The 18918-nt window shown below is 38.5% G+C and overlaps 1 protein-coding gene across 1 annotated transcript in view; it reads right to left on the bottom strand.

Annotated features, from left to right (window-relative positions):
- The window catches only part of neurl1aa (neuralized E3 ubiquitin protein ligase 1Aa), a 57828-nt gene extending 49999 nt beyond the window's left edge, over positions 1 to 7829 (bottom strand). Inside the window, exon 1 of the mRNA XM_053615285.1 lies at positions 7538 to 7829. Within this exon, the coding sequence (XP_053471260.1) occupies positions 7538 to 7571 (34 nt within the window). The 5' untranslated portion in view covers positions 7572 to 7829. The remainder of the gene's footprint in view (positions 1 to 7537) is intronic.
- Between the last annotated feature and the right edge of the window lie 11089 nt (positions 7830 to 18918).

Below are 18918 nucleotides of genomic sequence, written 5' to 3'. Positions count from 1 at the left end.
AAGCTGTTCCGAATATTGCGGTGTTTGCTGTTTTTGCGTTAATTTCTGCAATCGCAAAATTGGTCAATCCTGGAGGGACTCATATGAGCTAAGATTGTGATGTTATAACACAAACTCTACAGCTTGAAAAAATCATGTTTGACATGAAATTATTACAAGATGACAACATGGTGAACTTTAGTTGCAGGACCTGTGTGCTAAGATATCAAGCTAATTAACTTAGTAATTATTAAGAAAAACAACAATAAAACAAAACAGTGGCATACGCTGTATTTTAACAGGTTCAGAGAATGTAACAGAGCAAACTGAGAGAGCTACTGCAGTCCAACTTACCAAATTTCAGCTAGTTTATATTGTTAGTCACCTATCTAATTTGAGGGAGGATATGGGGATATTGGAAATTACGTTTAAAGGTGTAAAGATGTTCTTAATAATTTTCTGTACTTTTCTTAAAGTCTTCTGAAACAAATCAAATCTTACATGTACATAAAAAAAAAAGTGCTTTCTGACAGTAATACACGCCCCTAACGTTAAAGCTTGCATTTTTTTTATACCGACAGGTGCCAGCTTGGCTTGGGTGTGGGCATTAAAAAAACCCAGACAACCAGAATCAAATAAATGTAAATAGTACACCTGTCCCCAAATAAACTGTAAACGACAAGGTCCTGAGCTCGTTTACCCTATAAACAGGATCTGATTTTCCATAATCAGTCTTAATAAGAATAACTGTTTCATAAAAGCCCTTCTAGAGAAATAATTGTTGGGATCAGATCAGATGTTGTTTACCATTTCTTGAGTTCTTGAAAGAATGTCTAAAACAGGATTTCAGCACAAAGAGCTGTTCCTATGTCAGTTTTACAAAAGATCACCCTGGGTGAAATGCCACCAAATACCCCAATGGTGGAAAAGTGGAGCTTGATGTATTGTGTGTTTATTCAGTAAACACTGTAAATGGAGCTTTGTGTACATGGGTCTGGATGTGAGCAACAAACAATGCGAGCAACAAAAAAAATTTGGCCAGCCACATATTTATCAAATGTGGACAAGAGACAGGAGTGCATAAATAATTTAGATGTCCTTGCCATATAAAAATGACCAAGGTATACAAAATGAGCTGTCAGGATCTCAACTGCACTGCATCACCCTGGCAACTTAAACCCCGTCAGCAAAGACTACCCAAGATGAATTACAGGAAGCTGTTAACTTCTCAAATCTGAGTGGTATGAGAGTGTTGACTGATTCATTTTATATAACAGTAGACCTGATAGTACATACACAGGGACTTGTTTGAGGGACACTCTTTTATTTATATATGTAAATAAAAATGTGTTTAATGTTATGATTTATCTGAGAGGAGATTCTGGAATGAGCCTTCATTGTCAGTGTGTTGTAACAGTCAGCGGTAAAGTTGTAGCTTTAAGCTTTCCAACATGGGAAAATCTTCAAGACTTTGTGGTTTCAAGTAAAGTTAAGTCAAGTGGGTTTTTTATTGTCAATCCTATATATATAGTTTGTATACATTGGAACGAAATGATGTTTCTTCAGGACAATGGTGCAACACTGAACAGTATACGAGACTACATAAAGTAAGAATACACAACAGTGTGAGACGAGTGCAAAACAATAAATACACAGAATAAAACAATAAATACACAAGACAGTAAATACACAGACATAGATACACAGGACAGTAAATACACAGGACAATAGATACATAGAACATGGACTGTAAACTGTAAGTTATTGTGTAATGTAGCAGCACAAGTATAGCAGCAGTACTGGCAGAAAAATCGAGTTCCATAGTATAAAGTGACTGATGCAGCTATGTAAAGTGCAGTGTGCAGTAGTACTGATAGTACTAATGTAGAGAATAGTAGTTACTCTGTAACTTCAAGAAAGAGAGAAAAATAGGCTGCAGGGAACTGTTTATAGCTGTTAAAATGTACCAGAAATGAAATTGTTTAGTGGACATTCCACAAAATTACACATAACTGTAAATGGATAAAAAGTATGATGTTTCGATCTATTAATTAATAAATAAATGTTAGCTTTGGCAACCTTTTCCAGCATAAGAGGAATTAAACACTTCAGGGTGTGCTGTTATTGCAAAATACCACTCATCAGTGATTATTTTTTCATTGATATATTCATTGATTACTGATAAACCAATATTATATCATTAATCCTGTACATAATGCACCCAGGTTTTCAAACATATTATTGTTAGAAACACTGCTCATACTGTTAGTTCCCCAAGAGCACAAAATCTGCAGTGAACTATACTGCTGCAGCTTAACATTCTTGTAGACGCCAGAGTCATGCCATGCCTTCTACTGTAGATGATCTGTTGTCGATGTGTCCTGTTGTCATATACACATTTGTGCTGCTAGACAAAGGTTTAAGTGAGTCATCATAATGAAACTGAGGAAGGAGAGAGAAAGCAGGCCTGGTTACCAAGCACCGGTGCCACCTGATCCACACACATATGTTCCTGTCACGCCACACTAACAGACCCTGTGTTGTCACAGTAGGGGCCCAAGCACTGCTATTGGATGCGTCTGTGCTAGAGAAATTACATCTGCTAACAACTATGAACTATGACACTATAGCCCACCATCCTTGTGCTTTCAAATAAATCTTAGTATTATTTAGGATTTGTCAATAAAACAAGAGTTGATTCAAGAAATATATTGTGTATCCATTAAGTCGGAGTTTCTCAGGCTTTTTGCATAAATGGACGCTAATGGACCCATGCCGATCATTCAACTACTCAAAAATTAGGCTCATTATTTACAATAATATAATAAATTACTGTATGTTCAATCAGATTTTGGCTATTTATTGTAGCCATAGAGCATTGAGATTTCCAACGACAGAACCTAGTTACCACTTGACATGAATATTCTGCCTTCTTTTTTTTGACATATTGAAGTTTGGAATAAACCCATTTGGTTCAAATAACCAGTCTAATAACTTTAAATGCTTAAAAAATTGTAACTTTGATAAGGGAAGGATTTGATCACATACCCCCTGGGTATCCTTCACGGAGGTGGTGCTTGGACCCCACTTTGAGAACCATTGCTTTCAATAACTAAAATTTGAGTCCTACAAATACTTTAATCAAAAATTCATGGTTGTGTCAACTTGAATTGACATTAGCTTCTTTATGAGAATGTAAACAGCCCGTTGACAGATTTAGGAAAAGGAGTAGTAGTGTTTCTACAGTGCTATTGTTTTGCTGATTCAAAAATGATGCTGGTGTATACTGAATATACAGCTAGGCGCACAGCACTTGCAGCAGGTGACAAAAACTCTTTAAATCTGTACTTTGCACACTTGAATGTTACTCAAAAAGCAGACTAACACAGAATTCTAAAATCAGCTTCACTGTCCTCTCATTTATCTGCCTACACTTACAGTTGAATTATCCACAGGGCTACTTTTCACTTCACAGCACTAGACAAAGACGTCTCAGGTGAATGCTCAAGATTGTGATTATTATTTAGTCATTCTGGTAAATCCTGCTTCATTCATGGTTTTAAAAAAAAAGCAAAGTAGTAGTAGTTATACTAGTACTTAACCTGATGTACTGTGCTAAAAACAATGTAGACAAAATGTTACTTTAAGTTCTGTGAGTGAGATTAAGGCATGTGCTGAGGGGGTGTTTTTTTATTTTTTTTTAATTTTGAATCTGTGTAGAAGATGGCACCTACTTTCAATATAGTCCTAACCTTCAAATTATCAAAGAACGAGAGATAAAAGTAAGTATCGAATCATGAAAATATGTTGACTAGGGTTGTTACGGTGTCAACGTTTAACAATGAGTCACAGTGTACGATTGGACACTTGCCTCACTGTTGATTTTTTTAAAATACTGATTAAAATGCATTTCAATCTATTTTTACCCAATCAAATTCCTCACACCAGTTGTTCTCATTTCATCCCTTTTGAGTTTGGCTGTGAATCCCCAAAGACCCCGTCTCTATGGACGTCCCTTAAATCATACTTCAGAATCCTCTTTTTCTCCACGTAATGGATGTGGACTGCACTGAAAACCCTTTGGATGTGGTATCTGCTACTGATGTAAACATGTTACAGTACTACCTCTGCTGACATTCCTAGCATGTTTGTGACTTTATCAGATACCAAACTCATATGAACGCTGCATTGCTGACGAGAATTAAACCAAACAACTATCTGTTCTTGGCTCAGCACATGCTTTTCCTTGCAGCCTCACTTTCTTTCAATAACATCAACATAAGAATTGCTGACAGTGTTGGAGATTTTTATGAAAAATCATTCTCAAAAATATTTTTCTAAGAAAGAAGGATGGTCAGCGGATATTAACTATTAACTACATCCTTTTGGTATTTGTTATATATACACAAATGTGCAAAGAGACTTTTGAATTCATAATATTTTTTTTTTCTCCACTGGAGGATACAGTGAAACTGTGATAATTTTAGGTTACCATAACATGACAAAAAAAAGGCAATACAGAAAGCATCCACACTCTTATTTTTAGAGTACTGGCTCCCTTTTTCTAGCGTCATGACATTAAGCTAATCAATATTTCATTAAAACGGTGTGATCACATGACAGAAAGGTCAATACCTCAATATGGAGTTTCAGAAACCTTCTCGACTTCTCAACCAGAATTGTCTGTGAGAAACTGAAAGCACACCCACACCCACACCCACACACTGATCCATCTTGTATAGCCTACAAGGGCATTGTAAAATCATCTCCAGAGCTCTTTTAGCCTGACACACAAAAAAACCACCCACCCAACACAAAAAGCTAAAATACTATCTCAGTATATAATAATATAATGTATACAGTCCACTTCTATATCTCGAACCCTTGATCTCATGTCTACACCTGCAGAACACCTAGAGAATAGCTGAATACAGATCAGTTGTAATAGGACCACAGGTCATCATCTCTGTGTGTTGACCTTGGAGCTAAGCCTAAAATGAAGATACCTGTTTATACTGGACTGGGACCAGATACTGCAGATCCTAAAGTGAAGTGAGACAGTGAGGGAACAGTAAAACTGAGCTGACATTAGAAGGAAAGAGAAACGTTCATCAACACCAAGAGCCTGGCTTATTGCACACAGGCCATATTTGCCTAATTGGCTATATGACGGTGTCTAAATTAGGACGAATGATTGTGGGCTTTGTGTACAGGATTTAACCTGAGGCCAGACAGCTGCACTGAGACATACAAACAAAGCATGCGTGTGTTTGTGTGTGTGAAAGAGAAAGTGACTCAAAGAGCATGTAAAAAGCTCTGCATTGTGTCCTTTTAACTTAAAAAGATGTGCAAATGGTTATGTAAAGGTTATTACATCTTAAAATTATCAACCAGAGCAAAAATCATAAGGTTACTTTTGGTCTCACAAGTCGGGGAATGCCATCAAGCTCACAAACTCACAAACAAAAGAAACCATAAGCTATATTTATGCATTTGTAAATACATTAATGACAACAGTGTGAACTGTAAGTTTGCCATAGTTCATGCTGATTTGATTATATTCTCATCAAACTACTTACATTTGCTTAATTCTTTTTCTGCGGGACGGTTTTGAATATTTAGAAAAGATTTCTTTGCCCCTTCATCTTCACTTCTTCATTGTAATAGCATTCGGGCAGGAATAATTTCCTGTGTTTCTGAATGTGTTCATGTGTTCTAGCATTTCCCAAGGACAGCGGTCTAGACTACTTCAGATTATATCAATCAATGTGTTATAAAATTAAGTTCTACTACAGTTCTAGTACTGAGTCCATATACGTCTAATACTGAATACATACAGGGTCCTGGGTGCATATACATATACTAAATAAACAGCTGGAGGAACATTTTCCAACTAATTAGGTTAATTGGCAACAGGTCAGTAACATGATTTGGTATAAAAAGAGCATCTTAGAGAGGCAGAGTCTCTGAGAAGTAAAGATGGGATGGAATCTGGATGGAAGCATATGTTGCTCTAAAACCTGTATATACCTTTCAGCATGGATAGTGCCTTTCCAGATGCTGCCCATTCCATAGGCACTAATGCACCCCAGTACCATCAGAGATGTAGGCTTTTGAACTGAGTGCTGATAAAAAGCTGGATTGTCCCTCTCCTCGTCCATGGTTTCCAAAAAGAATTTAAAATTTTGATTCGTCTGACCACAGAACAGTTTTCCACTTTGCCTCAGTCCATTTTATATGAGCTTTGGCCCAGAGAAGACGGCAGCGTTTCTGAATAATGTTCACATATGGCTTCTTCTTCGCATGATAGAGCATCAACCAGCATTTATAGATGGCACAGAGAACTGTGTTCACAGACAATGAGTTCTGGAGGTGTTTCTGAGCCCATGCAGTGATTTCCATTACAGAATCTGCTCTGTTTTTAATGCAGTGCCGCCTGAGGGCTCAAAGATTACGGGCATGCAATATTGATTTTCAGCCTTGACCCTTGTGCACAGAGATTTCTCCAGATTCTCTGAATCTTTTGATGATATTATGTACTGTAGATGATGAGATATTCATAGTCCTTGCAATTTTACATTGAGGAACATTATTCTGAAATTGTTCCACAAATTGTAGGTGTAGTTTTTCACAGGTTGGTGAAACTCTCCCTATCTTTACTTCTTAAAGACTGTGCCTCTCTAAGATACTCTTTTCATATCATGTATACCATTATATACCATGATACTAACCTGCTGCCAATTAACCTCCAGCTGTTTCTTTTTAGGAACACTTACTTCTCCCATCCCAACTTTTTCAGGGTACACCCTGAATGGGGTGCCAATCCTTGGCAGAGTACAATCACACACACATTCACACACCCATTCATATACTATGGACACTTTGGACATGCCAATCAGCCTACCATGCATGTCTTTGGACTGGGGGAGGAAACCGGAGAACCCAGAGGAAATGCCCGCAGCACGGGTAGAACATGCAAACTCTGCACACACAGTGTCCACAGCGGGAATCGAACCTTCAACCCTGGAGGTGTAAGGCGAACGTGCTAACCACTAAGCCTCATATAGTACACTGAGAGCATATATTCCTGACACAGAGTGCATACTTCTAATGCTCTTGCCTATAATTTTTGCATCACTACGGAAGGCCTTTATAACGCTGATTTATTGTCTCTCAGCTGTATAAAGTGTTAAAACGTGAAAGTTTTCCATTAATTCCAGTTAAATGAAGATTCAAAATCCACCACACCACCTCTCTCTCTCTCGCGCGCGCGCGCGCTCTCCTCACGCCGCGAGCCTCTGATGCAGTGCGCGAGCGGTTGTAACGCTTCAAGGTGCGCGAGCTAATAGGATGACATTACAGGATATAACAGGATATAATCATACAATATGTGTCTAAAGCAGGAACAATGGGAGCGCACAACCTTTCTATCCGTTATATGCCGGCGTTTATGGCACTTCTATAGCCAACAGCATTCGTCCTTATTAACGCTCAGCCACAGAATGAGATATGACAATAAACGGCTGGATGTATGTGGCTTAAACGGTCACTTCCTCACCATACAAGGCGTTACGGGTGATTTGGCCTCCCATGGCTGGACGCCGGTCGCTCCTCTCGATCTTCGTATTTATTTCTCAATGTGTCGGGCAGCAGTGGCAACAATCCCACAGCGACGGCATATTCGCTCTTACACACGTACGCACGCACACATAAACACACGAACACGCGCGCGCGCGCACACACACACACACGGAGCGGTTTGACTCGTGTAAACACTCGGACACTCCTCCTGGAGCGCCTCGCTCACGCATTCATTGAGCGCGCGGATACGCGCAGGCTCCACGCTCACATTTGCATAAAGGCGGGGCCGCGGCAGAACACGCCCCCTCAGGGTGTATGGACCCTACCAGTCAAAAGATGCAAGTACTTAAAAGAAATGCATTTAAACTGTATACTAGTCAAGAAGGTTAGTACAAACAAAAGGTTAGTGTTTACTGACGATTAGATTGTAGATGAAAGATTCATTATATGCATATACTAATCACTTTGTCCTTAAGGCAAATGCAATTAAAACACGTGACTAAACAAGAGTTTCTTTGTTACTTAGATGCTTTTCAGCTCTACCTGGCTTTGACTAGCTACATTATATAAAGAATAAAATATCATGGGGTGGTGTGATGCAGCCAAAATGCGATCTCTGTGAAGTGGATTATTTTCCTTTTATAACTGTGTTTTATTGCTTTTATACCACAACAATTTCCTAACGATTGCAAATTTTAATTTATTAATGAACAACACATTGTGCTTTTGAAACATTTACACAGAGTTGCATTTAATGTTGTGCAACGGTCAAGAGATGAATTAATTCCTATTATCACAGATATTATAGCAGCTATAAACTGTCATTCAGTCGCCAGTCTCTATTTTCTCTCTCTCCCAGTCAATAAAAAAACATCCAGCTTTTCATTTTACAGAGAAACCAACAAGTCCCCTGTCCTGATAACCTTCTCATGGTCGGTACAAAGTGCTGACACCTGAGACACCTTCCATAATGTTAAATATACCTCTCACATGATATGTAGAGCAGACGACATACTATTTGGTTTTGGATTTAGCTCTCTCCTTATACAGAATAGGACTGCACAATATACACTGATCATCCATCATATTAAAACAACCTGCCTAATATTGTGTAGGTCCCCCTTGTGCTGCCAAAACAGCTCTGACCCGTCGAGACATGAACTCCACAAGACCTCTGAAGGTATGCTGTGGTTTCCGGCACCAAGACCTTAGCAGCAGATCCTTTAAGTCCTGTACTGTAAGTTGCGATGTAGGGCCTCCATGGATCGGACTTGTTTGGCCAGCACATCCCACAGATACTCGATCAGATTGAGATTTGGGGAATCTGGAGGCCAAGTCAACACCTTGAACTCTTTGTTATGGTCCTCAAACCATTCCTGGACAATTTTTGCAGTGTGGCAGGGGGCATTATCCTGTTGAAAGAGGCCACTGCCATTAGGGAATACCGTTGCCATGAAGGGGTATACTTGGTCTGCAACAATGTTTAGGTAGGTGGTACGTGTCAAAGTAACATGTACATGAATACCAGGAGCCAAGGTTTCCCAGCAGAATGTTGCCCAGAGCGTCACACTGCCTCTGCCGGCTTGCCTTCTTTCCATAGTGCATCCTGGTGCCATCTCTTCCCAGGTAAGTGGCACACATGCACCCAGCCATCCACATGATGAAAAAAAAGAGTTTTATCAGACCAGGCCACCTTCTTCCATTGCTCCATGGTCCAGTTTTGATGCTCACATGCCCATTGTAGGTGCTTCGGCAGTGGACAGGGGCCTGCATTAGCACTGTTACCGGTCTGGGGCTTCACAGCCCCAAGATGTGATGCACTGTGTGTTCTGACACCTTTCTATCTTATCCAGCATTAACGTTTTCAGCAATTTTTACTACAGTAGCTCTTCTGTGGAATTGGACCAGGCGGGCTAGACATTGTTCCCATGCGCATCAATGTGAGCCTTGGGTGCCCATGACCATGACACTGGTTCAGCACTTGTCCTTCCTTGGACCACTTTTGGTAGGTACTAATCACTGCATATTGGGAACACCCCACAAGAGCTGCTATTTTGGAGATCTGACCCAGTCATCTAGCCATCACAATTTGGCTCTTGTGAGAGTCACTGGCTATGTTTACATGCACCCATTTTCATCAATCTGGATGAATTCAGTCCGATTGCAGATCTGTTTATATGTACCCTAAACATTGCAATCCGATTCAAATATTCGTTTATATGTGCATTGTATGTATTTCGAACAAAGCTTCTGCGCAAGCGCACAGCGTACAACGTCTATCGTCATGCCAACCGTACAATAGCAGAGAACGAAAGCCATGGACGTGACACCAAATGACCTAATAGTATTTTTTTGCTTTGTTGACATATATAAACATATCAGCAACGTTTTTCTCCCCAAATCTTTCTCACTTTAATTTGTTCTGCTGACTGACTGAATCCTCCAAACTGCATTTCCTCAAACAATTCTTTGAAGAGATCATTGTGAACATTTCTTCCGTCCAGTCTCTCGACAATCTCTTTGTCTTTTAGTATGTTCAACAAATATTCTGTCTCCTCCATCGACCAGTTCTTTCCACTGGACGCCATATTTACCTGAACATATGCTCCATTGCACTGTGCATGTGCACGAGATATTTTTGAATCTGATTAAGAAAATAATAGGATTCAAGCATTTACATGGTCATTTTTTTCCTCTCGATCAGATTAGAAATGGAATAAACCACCCCTTCCAATCTGATCGAAATTTCATTCAGATCGAGCTCGATTGGATCGATAAAGGTGTTTATGTGAAGGCTTTTCAGTCGGACTGAAATGTCAATCGGATTACTATCGGATTATTTGGTTGCATGTAAACGTATCCAGTCACATCCTTATATTTGCCCATTTTTCCTGCTTCCAACACATCAGCTTCGAGAACTGACTGTTCACTTGCTGCCTAATATATCCCACCATTTGACAGATGCCACTGTAATGAGATAATCAATGTTACTCACATCACCTGTCAGTGGTTTTAATGTTATGGCTGATCACTGTATATTTTTCTTAATCATCAGCAGGACACCTGCCTTCCAGATACTGATATTCTATCACAGAAAGATAACATATGCAAATCAGTCATTTAACATTTAATAAATTATTATTCTTTTTTAAAAACTATGTTAGCATTCTAAACAATGCTGGCCATTCCAAGTAAGTGTTTCTTTGAATCATTTGCATGATCCCAAAAAGATACGATCCAATCAATAGCAATATAACTGCAATATATACAATTATATATTTACATTTATAATATATAATAAATGTAAATTGCAGCACAGACAGATAAATACTGTACAGTGGATTTTTCTACAATACAATACTATTCTTGTACAGTTGCCATGTACCTGTCTTATTACAAATGGTATATTTAAGAAGACTGTATATTTATGAAGAACTAAGAAAGTAAACACACCCGGAGTAATGGAACATGCCTCAACCTTTAGCTTACTGTATATCCAAATATTCTACAAAGTAAACTAAACTTGCCCTCTAGGGCAGAAGTTAGTAGTACTGTTATAATATCTACAGTACACATGGCCTTCTAACATTACACTCACCTCCCTTTGACCTTCCTTGTATACACACTGTACTGATCTGCATCATTTATCAATACAACATTAGAATCCCTGAACATGATTTGTGTAATGATAAAATACTAAAAACACCAGTTGAGACCCCACAGGGACAGTATTTACTAATTGGGTTAGTCTATGTTAAGTAACAAGGAGCTTTTGGGGGGTGGAGGGTTCAGCACTCACATTCCTTCCTCTGTGGCATTCTGGGAAGTCCATCTCTCTGCCTGTGGCTGATATGAGAAAGTGACCCTCCTGAGTCGGAGTCATGACCTAACATGTCATCACCACTCCGGGATTGCCTTCCTCACTGAAGTGCTGCAATGAGCTGTTTTGAGACCGATGTTGTCATCGTTAAGTCGTGATTGATCAGGTTTTGTCCCAAATACAACTCAAGAGCATTATTCTCTGTATATCCATTTTCCTATGAGCAAACTAGCTTTCATGCAATTGAATTTCTCAAATGAAAACTGCCAAATGTTGTGAAAGGATCACCGTCCTCTGGAGAAAATTAAGCTAATTAACGTTTCTCATCCTGCCGTTCTCGATGACGCAGAAAGAACTGTGCAGAGAAATCAGGTTAGCAATAATATTTACTCCGTAGCCGTCTGTCCCTTTTAACAATTAGAGCCATGGTAGAAGCCATAACAAACCGCAGGGCTCCGGGCCAGAGCACGGCGACTTTGATCAAAATGAAATCACCGCTTCTCCAGAACCCCGGTGCGGTCGTAGGCATTCCGCCTCACACATGGCGTGCAGATTGCACAGTTAGTGCATGGAACGTGCACGTCATTAAATACTCAGTTTGAGGGTGACGGGAATGATGCTGGCTCAGGTTATGGTTCTATAGCCATCATCATTGTCTTGATCCGAAGATGAGAATGAGCTGAGTTTGGTGAACAACACACACCAGATCTCAGGGATCCATCTTAGTAACTGGTCACGCGTAATGAACAATCAAATTGCTGTCTGCATGTGTAGTCAACAATTTCCTGCTTCCTCTATGTGACTATGTGGTTTAGTGTGTGTCTGCATGTGTGTGGGGGTTTATTTTTTATCAATTCCAAACATGTTCTGCCATTTTATACCGGCTTTAATGTGTTGCATGTGTGTTTCTATGTGTGTGCTCATTAGTACAATGCGAAACTGACAAACATTGTGTTGCAAAAGGTCCCCTACTCCCTATCCCCTACACTGGAACATAAGGAGCATTACATGAAAGAGTATTATAGTGACAGAAGTAAATGATTTCATACCCTACATTACATGGGTTAGCTCATCACTCAGACATTAGTCATGTTCTGTCAGAAAAACACACATAATGTTAGGTAACTGGCTACTCACAGTTATATTCCTGTATCAAACCTACACTCTGGGTTATTTTTACAATTCAGTTGCTAGGTTTAGCATGTCGGGTCAGGTAGTTGGGTCGACGTGACTCAAATTGGGTTGATAATGATGATAATGGATAACATACTGGTTTGGGGACACGGACCGGAAAGGTAACAGGAACGTGAAGATTCATTTTCTGGAATTTTCCACTGTGCCTGTTGAGAGACAGCGGCAACAGGGAAAAGTCTGAAGTAAAAGAAATCAGATGTATAACTAAGGATGATGATAACTAATGTTAATTGAGCAGGAAAAAAATCAGCATATTATTGTCAGTTAATTAAATATTAACTGATGCTGCCAGAAAGCCCCATCCCCTTCCCTCATCTCACATGCTTTCTGGGCTCTCGGGACTTGCAGGCCATTCTCATATTCTGAAAAAGTTAAATGGAGAATATTTTAAGTACGTAATTTTAAATAAAACCTATGTATGTTCAACTTAGCTAATATTAGAAAAGTATAGTATATTTAGCATCAGATAAATAATGTTAATGGTGATGATCATTAGAAAGTCATTAAATACACTATATTTTTTTCCCTCCTCCTGCACCAATTAGGGCACAGATGTGTTCACAGACTTTGAACAGCTGCATCAAAGAACAACAAAGAAAAATATCAGCCATGTGGACATTAGATAGAAGATTTGTGAAAGGATTCTGTTGAAAATGTTCTGACAGGGTTTATTATTACTGTTTACTTTGCATTACTGCAGAATCCACCTAAGAATCCACTATCCAGCTAGGTTTTCACAATGCAACAGCATTGCAGTTCCCGACTGGATAGCTGATAATATTATTCTGCACTCCTACACTCTACCTAATCCTGTCTTTTTTTTCTGGATGATTAAATAATTTGTTGCGATTTTCTAAAATGGTAAATCATCAGAAGGGAAAAATAAACATCTCACAAGTCTAGTACACAGATATGATGTTGAGTTATCATGTTTTAGTTGACATGTTCAACATCCTAACCCAATCTCACAGGATTAAACCAACTCATGCTGGGTTAATCAATATTTGATCCATTGTTGGGTTTTCAATTTGACCCAAATTAGGTAGTTTTTAGATGTTATGGATATTAAAGTAAGCAAGCTAACTATAACCCAAACATACAGTATATGACTATGGAAATTACTTCACTAAACAATGTATCCGATCAAGTCAAGTCAGGTCAAGTCAAATTTATTTATAAAGCAAATTTAAAGACAACTGTTGATCCAAAGTACTGTACAAAACATTAAAATTCATCACATTAAATAACATTATAACACAAAGAATAAAAATAAGTTTTAAGAGAAGATTCACAAATAGCTAAAGATGGAGCAGACCTCGCGTGAAAAGGCAGACTGTTCCAAAATTTGGAACCCACCAAAGAAAAGGCACAATCAGCCTTTGTTTTAGTACGACAACGGGGGACAGATAAAAGAAGTTGATTACATGATCTCAATGCTCTAGTATGAGAATAAAGGTGAAGAAGGTCAATGATGTACCGTGCAGCAGAACCAGAAAGAGCTTTATATACATAAATTAGAATTTTAAAACTAATTCTAAACTTGACAGGAAGCCAGTGAAGAGATGCCAGAATAGGGAAAATAGGATCCCTCTTTTTGGTTCCTGTTAAAAATCTGAATCCGAATGAATCCGTTCCTTTCATCTGTAAAAAGTCTGAGAACACTGAAGAGGCATTCCCTTCATAGTATAATGTATTCCTCAGTGAGTTTGCATTCAGCCCCCCCAAAAAACATGCAGCGTAGTGCAGTATGGGTATTCGATGACTGCTAGGCTACATTATGTGTACACTACCTGTTGTGATGCATTATGGGATTGAAAAAGATGGTCTACAAAATGGTGGACCCTCAAAATAGTGCACTAAATAGTGAACAGGGAATAGCTAAAGCATGTGTTGAATTTTATGGACTGCATATGTGTCTTTGTGTGTGTGTGTGTGAGCCCTTATTTACATAAATGCAGGTCAATGTATGTTTCATGTTGCATGTTACTATAGTGTGTGTGTGTTATATGTGCATACTTCACTCTTTGAATCAGCTCTTTGACGAGAGCCTGTGCCGTTTCATGACTAAGCCAGTGAGGATGTCTCTCGCTCTTTCTCTCTGTCTCTACCTTAAATCCTGGCATGTCCAACTTTACATAATCCACTCTGATAAACAGAACGCTCTGCAGCGGGTTTGTTAATAGAGCAGCTCATCATATTATTCATTCTGCTCAGAGCTACTTTGATTCGTTGTTTATAAATAGAAGTATTAATTACACTAAACCCACTCACAGGCTTTGTGCACTGCTTTGATTAACGTCATGCTCATATCTCTAATGCTAAATAGAACCACAGAACAATTAATTACACTACATCTGAGACATTCTGAAATGTTAGAAATGACGGAAATTTGGATAATTTCCAACTAGGAATGTAGAGGAATAGATTCTTTCCTTTTTACTGTGGCATATTGAATAATAAAAAATGTAATTATCACGTCCAAAATTGTTTTATTCCTCCACCACAGCAATTTGTCAACAATTCTAATTATTTTATGATTGAACAATACATTGTATATTTACACATTTATTGTTACGTTTAATGTTGTGGAAACTCAGTGACACAAATTGTTATAGCAGCTACAAAACAGTACTTTCCTTACCAGCATATCTTTTTTCTTTCTCTTGAAGTTAATAATACAAAAAAAAGTAATGTTCATTAATGTTACTGAAAAACAGAAATGCAGAAGACTTACTGGAACCAGACTGGTGGAAAACTTTGTAACTGACTGTTACAAAACTCTAACACTGGAGACTCCTTCCATACATGTTAAATAAACATATCCTTATAGAAACTTCAGCATGTCAATGATTATACAGCAGGTTCCATCCATATATCCATTTTATGTTCTGCTTGTTCTACACAGGGTTGTGGGGAGCCTGGAGCCTATCCCCGGGGAATCGGGACACAAGGTGGGGGACACTCTGGACAGGGTGCCAACCCATCGCAGGGCACAATCGCACACACATTCACACACTATGGACAATTTAGAAATGGAAATGGGCATTTTCAATGCTTGTGCTATTTTCTTATAGCCACTTCCCATTTTGTGAAAAGCTCAATAACCTTTTGCAGCACATCACAGCCATATTCCTTGGTCTTGCCCATTGTTATGAGTAACTAAGGGAATTTGGCATATATATTACCTCATATTTATACCCCTGTGAAACAGGAAGTCATGGTTGAACAATTTCCTGTTCCTAGTCACCCAGATGTACTAAAAAAATTAAATATCACTGGGAATATACTTCAAATATATTTTTCTCATATGAATTCATAGGGGTGCCAATACTTGTTGCACACCTATATTTAACAAAGATATATATATTTTTAACAAAAGATCAAAAGAATAAAGACAAATTTTCTCAGCCTTCTTTGCATATTTACCAAGGGTGCTAATATTAGTGGAGGTAACTGTATGTCTGTTTGACTTGGATTGTGCAAATATCTTTTGTGTTGGTTCTTTGTGAATCCTAACAGTGCAGTGCATCTGCTGCAGCTATAAAATTGTCTAGTGTGATATATAGACCCACTTACTGTAAGACTGAGTCTCCTGGCCAGGACCATATATGTGGATCTACAATATTATCGTTTTTGAGGCTGGTTGTAGCACACTGTTTAATTTTTATGTATAAAGTAAACACTTTCTCAGAGTAATGAGTAATCCATGGTATGTAGAGTGCAGACTTGCAGCTTACTGTGATCATTTACTGTGATCATTTACTGTGATCATTTGGTAAAGCAACTTGCATCAAACATTCAAGCAGAATGTAAAATCATAAGATTTTTTTAGGGTGGATTGGAATGAATAGAAATAATGCACCATATATTTGTTATTTGTTCTTATAATTCAATTAAATGACATTTTATTTGTCTAGAACAATAGATGCTTTACCCAAAGCAACTTTTCAATGACAACCCATTTACATGTAATTTAGTTCTAGTAAAATCTCAACTGACTTTTCAGGAACAGGGAGTGACTCGAAGAGCAGGAGTGTACTTTTTTTTTTAATGAAAGGACGTCTTAACATCTGCTACGAGACAGAAATGTCACACAGGAAGGGGGAGGAGACGAGGAGGTGGTGAGCTGCGAAGACTTCATCATGCGGAACAAACGAGGAATTGACAGGATGTCATTTAGAAGGAAGAATGAAAGAATTTAGCGATGAGGTGTTTCTCTGTGATTTCAGTTCCATGTAACATAATCATGGTTAAAAATTAAATGAATATTTATTATAATAAAAGTAATAAAATAGCAATTTGGGCAATAAATAGTAGCAGATTGGATGAAAATGATGGCCTTCGGAACAAATATTTTCTGATCTAAATTGAACTCTTATTTGTATCAATCAAGGACACACCAAACTGCCTGTATCTCACTCCAGTATGTCGTAACAAACAGTCCCCTTCAGCTAGTGGGCGTCTGCATGAACATTTATGTTTACTGCCATCATCTGCTGTCATGCAGCAGCTACTCAACGTTTCCACGACAACCGGTGATCATGGTTTGAGGGAGTTCAATTTGCATGCACTGTCTCACCAGACACACACACACACACACACACACACACACACACACACACACGATCAATGGCAAACACTACACATCTGAACATACTGTTACATATATAGGCTAAAACAGATGGAAAATTCAATATTATTAAGTATTATATATAATAAAATAATCATAAAAATTTGCTCTTATTCTGCTTTCCAAGACAAATTGTGCAAATTTATTGAATTAAACTAGAATTTCTGCAATATATATATATATATATATATATATATATATATATATATATATATATATATATATATATAAATGAGGCCTTGTCTATGCATTTTCCTGAGTCACTGTTGTAATGGAATATGGAGGCAGCTGCAGAGGGTGCATGCACACACATGTACACACACACACACACACACACATAAACCCAGCAGCGGTGCCCCCTCAGTGCTAAACAAAATTGAGCAACCTTTGAGCAAACCATTGAGCAGCAGCTTTGTGCCATAACGCAGCAAAATATTACGAAGTATATTGGATACAGAAAAAGGGTAAATAAAATAAGAAAGCAATAACTGAGCCCAAATGAATTCATGAATTAAATATGTGGCAACAGCTTCTATATCAATGCCATGTGATATACACACATCAGTATCTGCAGATGACTCATGAAGTTCAGTATTAAAGGAACAATAAAAGGGTGTTTTTATTTTTGTTTTCTACGTAATCTCTATCTACTGTGTCTGGAGAGTATGTGCTTTTAACATATTTGTTTCCACATCTTTATCTGTACTGAGAAAAGATCAAAACTCAAAACTCAGTTATAATGAATGTCTAAGGGCAGTTGTTGGGATGTCGGTTTTTGTATGTTTACACAAAACATATATTTCTGAAGCAGTTATTAAGTTACAAACAAGTTATGTTCTTTTTTAAGAGAGAACTGTAGATAAAAAACAAACAAACAAAAACAAGATATGTAAGGAATAAACCACAGTGGAGAATTCTGTTATAAGAAAATAACCCCCAGTAGGGTGGTGCAATGTGGCTTGATGCTATTACCTCAAAACTGATAATTTTCCAATAACAACACATCTCGTCCTGAAACTCACCTCAACATGCTTTTCCAAATTAGATGGAGTTCATGAGGCAAAGAAGACACCTCATTTTATACAAGTCTCCATCCAGCCATCCATTTTCCGTACCGCTAATCCTACACAGGGTCGCCTGTAGCCTATCCCGAGGGACTCAGGGCACCAGGTAGGGGACACCCTAGACGTGGTGCCAACCCATCACATGGCACAATTGTACACACATTCACACAACATGGAGAATTTGGAAATGCCAGTCAGCGTCTTTGGACTGGTGGAGGAAACCGGAGTACCCGAAGAAAACCCCCAAGACATGGGAAGAGCATGCAGGGCTCAGGTGGAATTTGCACCCCCAACCCCAGTGGTGTGAGGCAAATGTGCTAACCACTAAGCCGCTGTGTCCCCCTCTTTATGTGTCTCCAGCTTACTGAAACATTTTCTTGTGGTAGGACCAGGGGTATTCATCCTCAAGGTCAACACTGCAATGTGATGGCTTATCCATCTTTAGACGCACACGAACAGCTACAACTCTAACTACACTGTGTAGCATACAAAGGTGAAGGCAGATGATCAAATGGTACAATTCTTGCTAGTTATTTCCACAGTGATGAATTGAAACTGAAATGTAAATAAAATGCATGGGCGCTATTTTGATTGATGTATAGTGTTCTGTCATTGGCTGGATGAGAAAAGAAGAGACCTTTGAGATTTCT

The sequence above is a fragment of the Ictalurus furcatus genome, chromosome 26 (genome assembly GCF_023375685.1).
Source record: "Ictalurus furcatus strain D&B chromosome 26, Billie_1.0, whole genome shotgun sequence".
Lineage (NCBI taxonomy): Eukaryota > Metazoa > Chordata > Actinopteri > Siluriformes > Ictaluridae > Ictalurus > Ictalurus furcatus.
The sequence above is the reverse complement of the archived record's forward strand: the minus strand, read 5'-3'. Positions and strand labels throughout refer to the sequence as shown.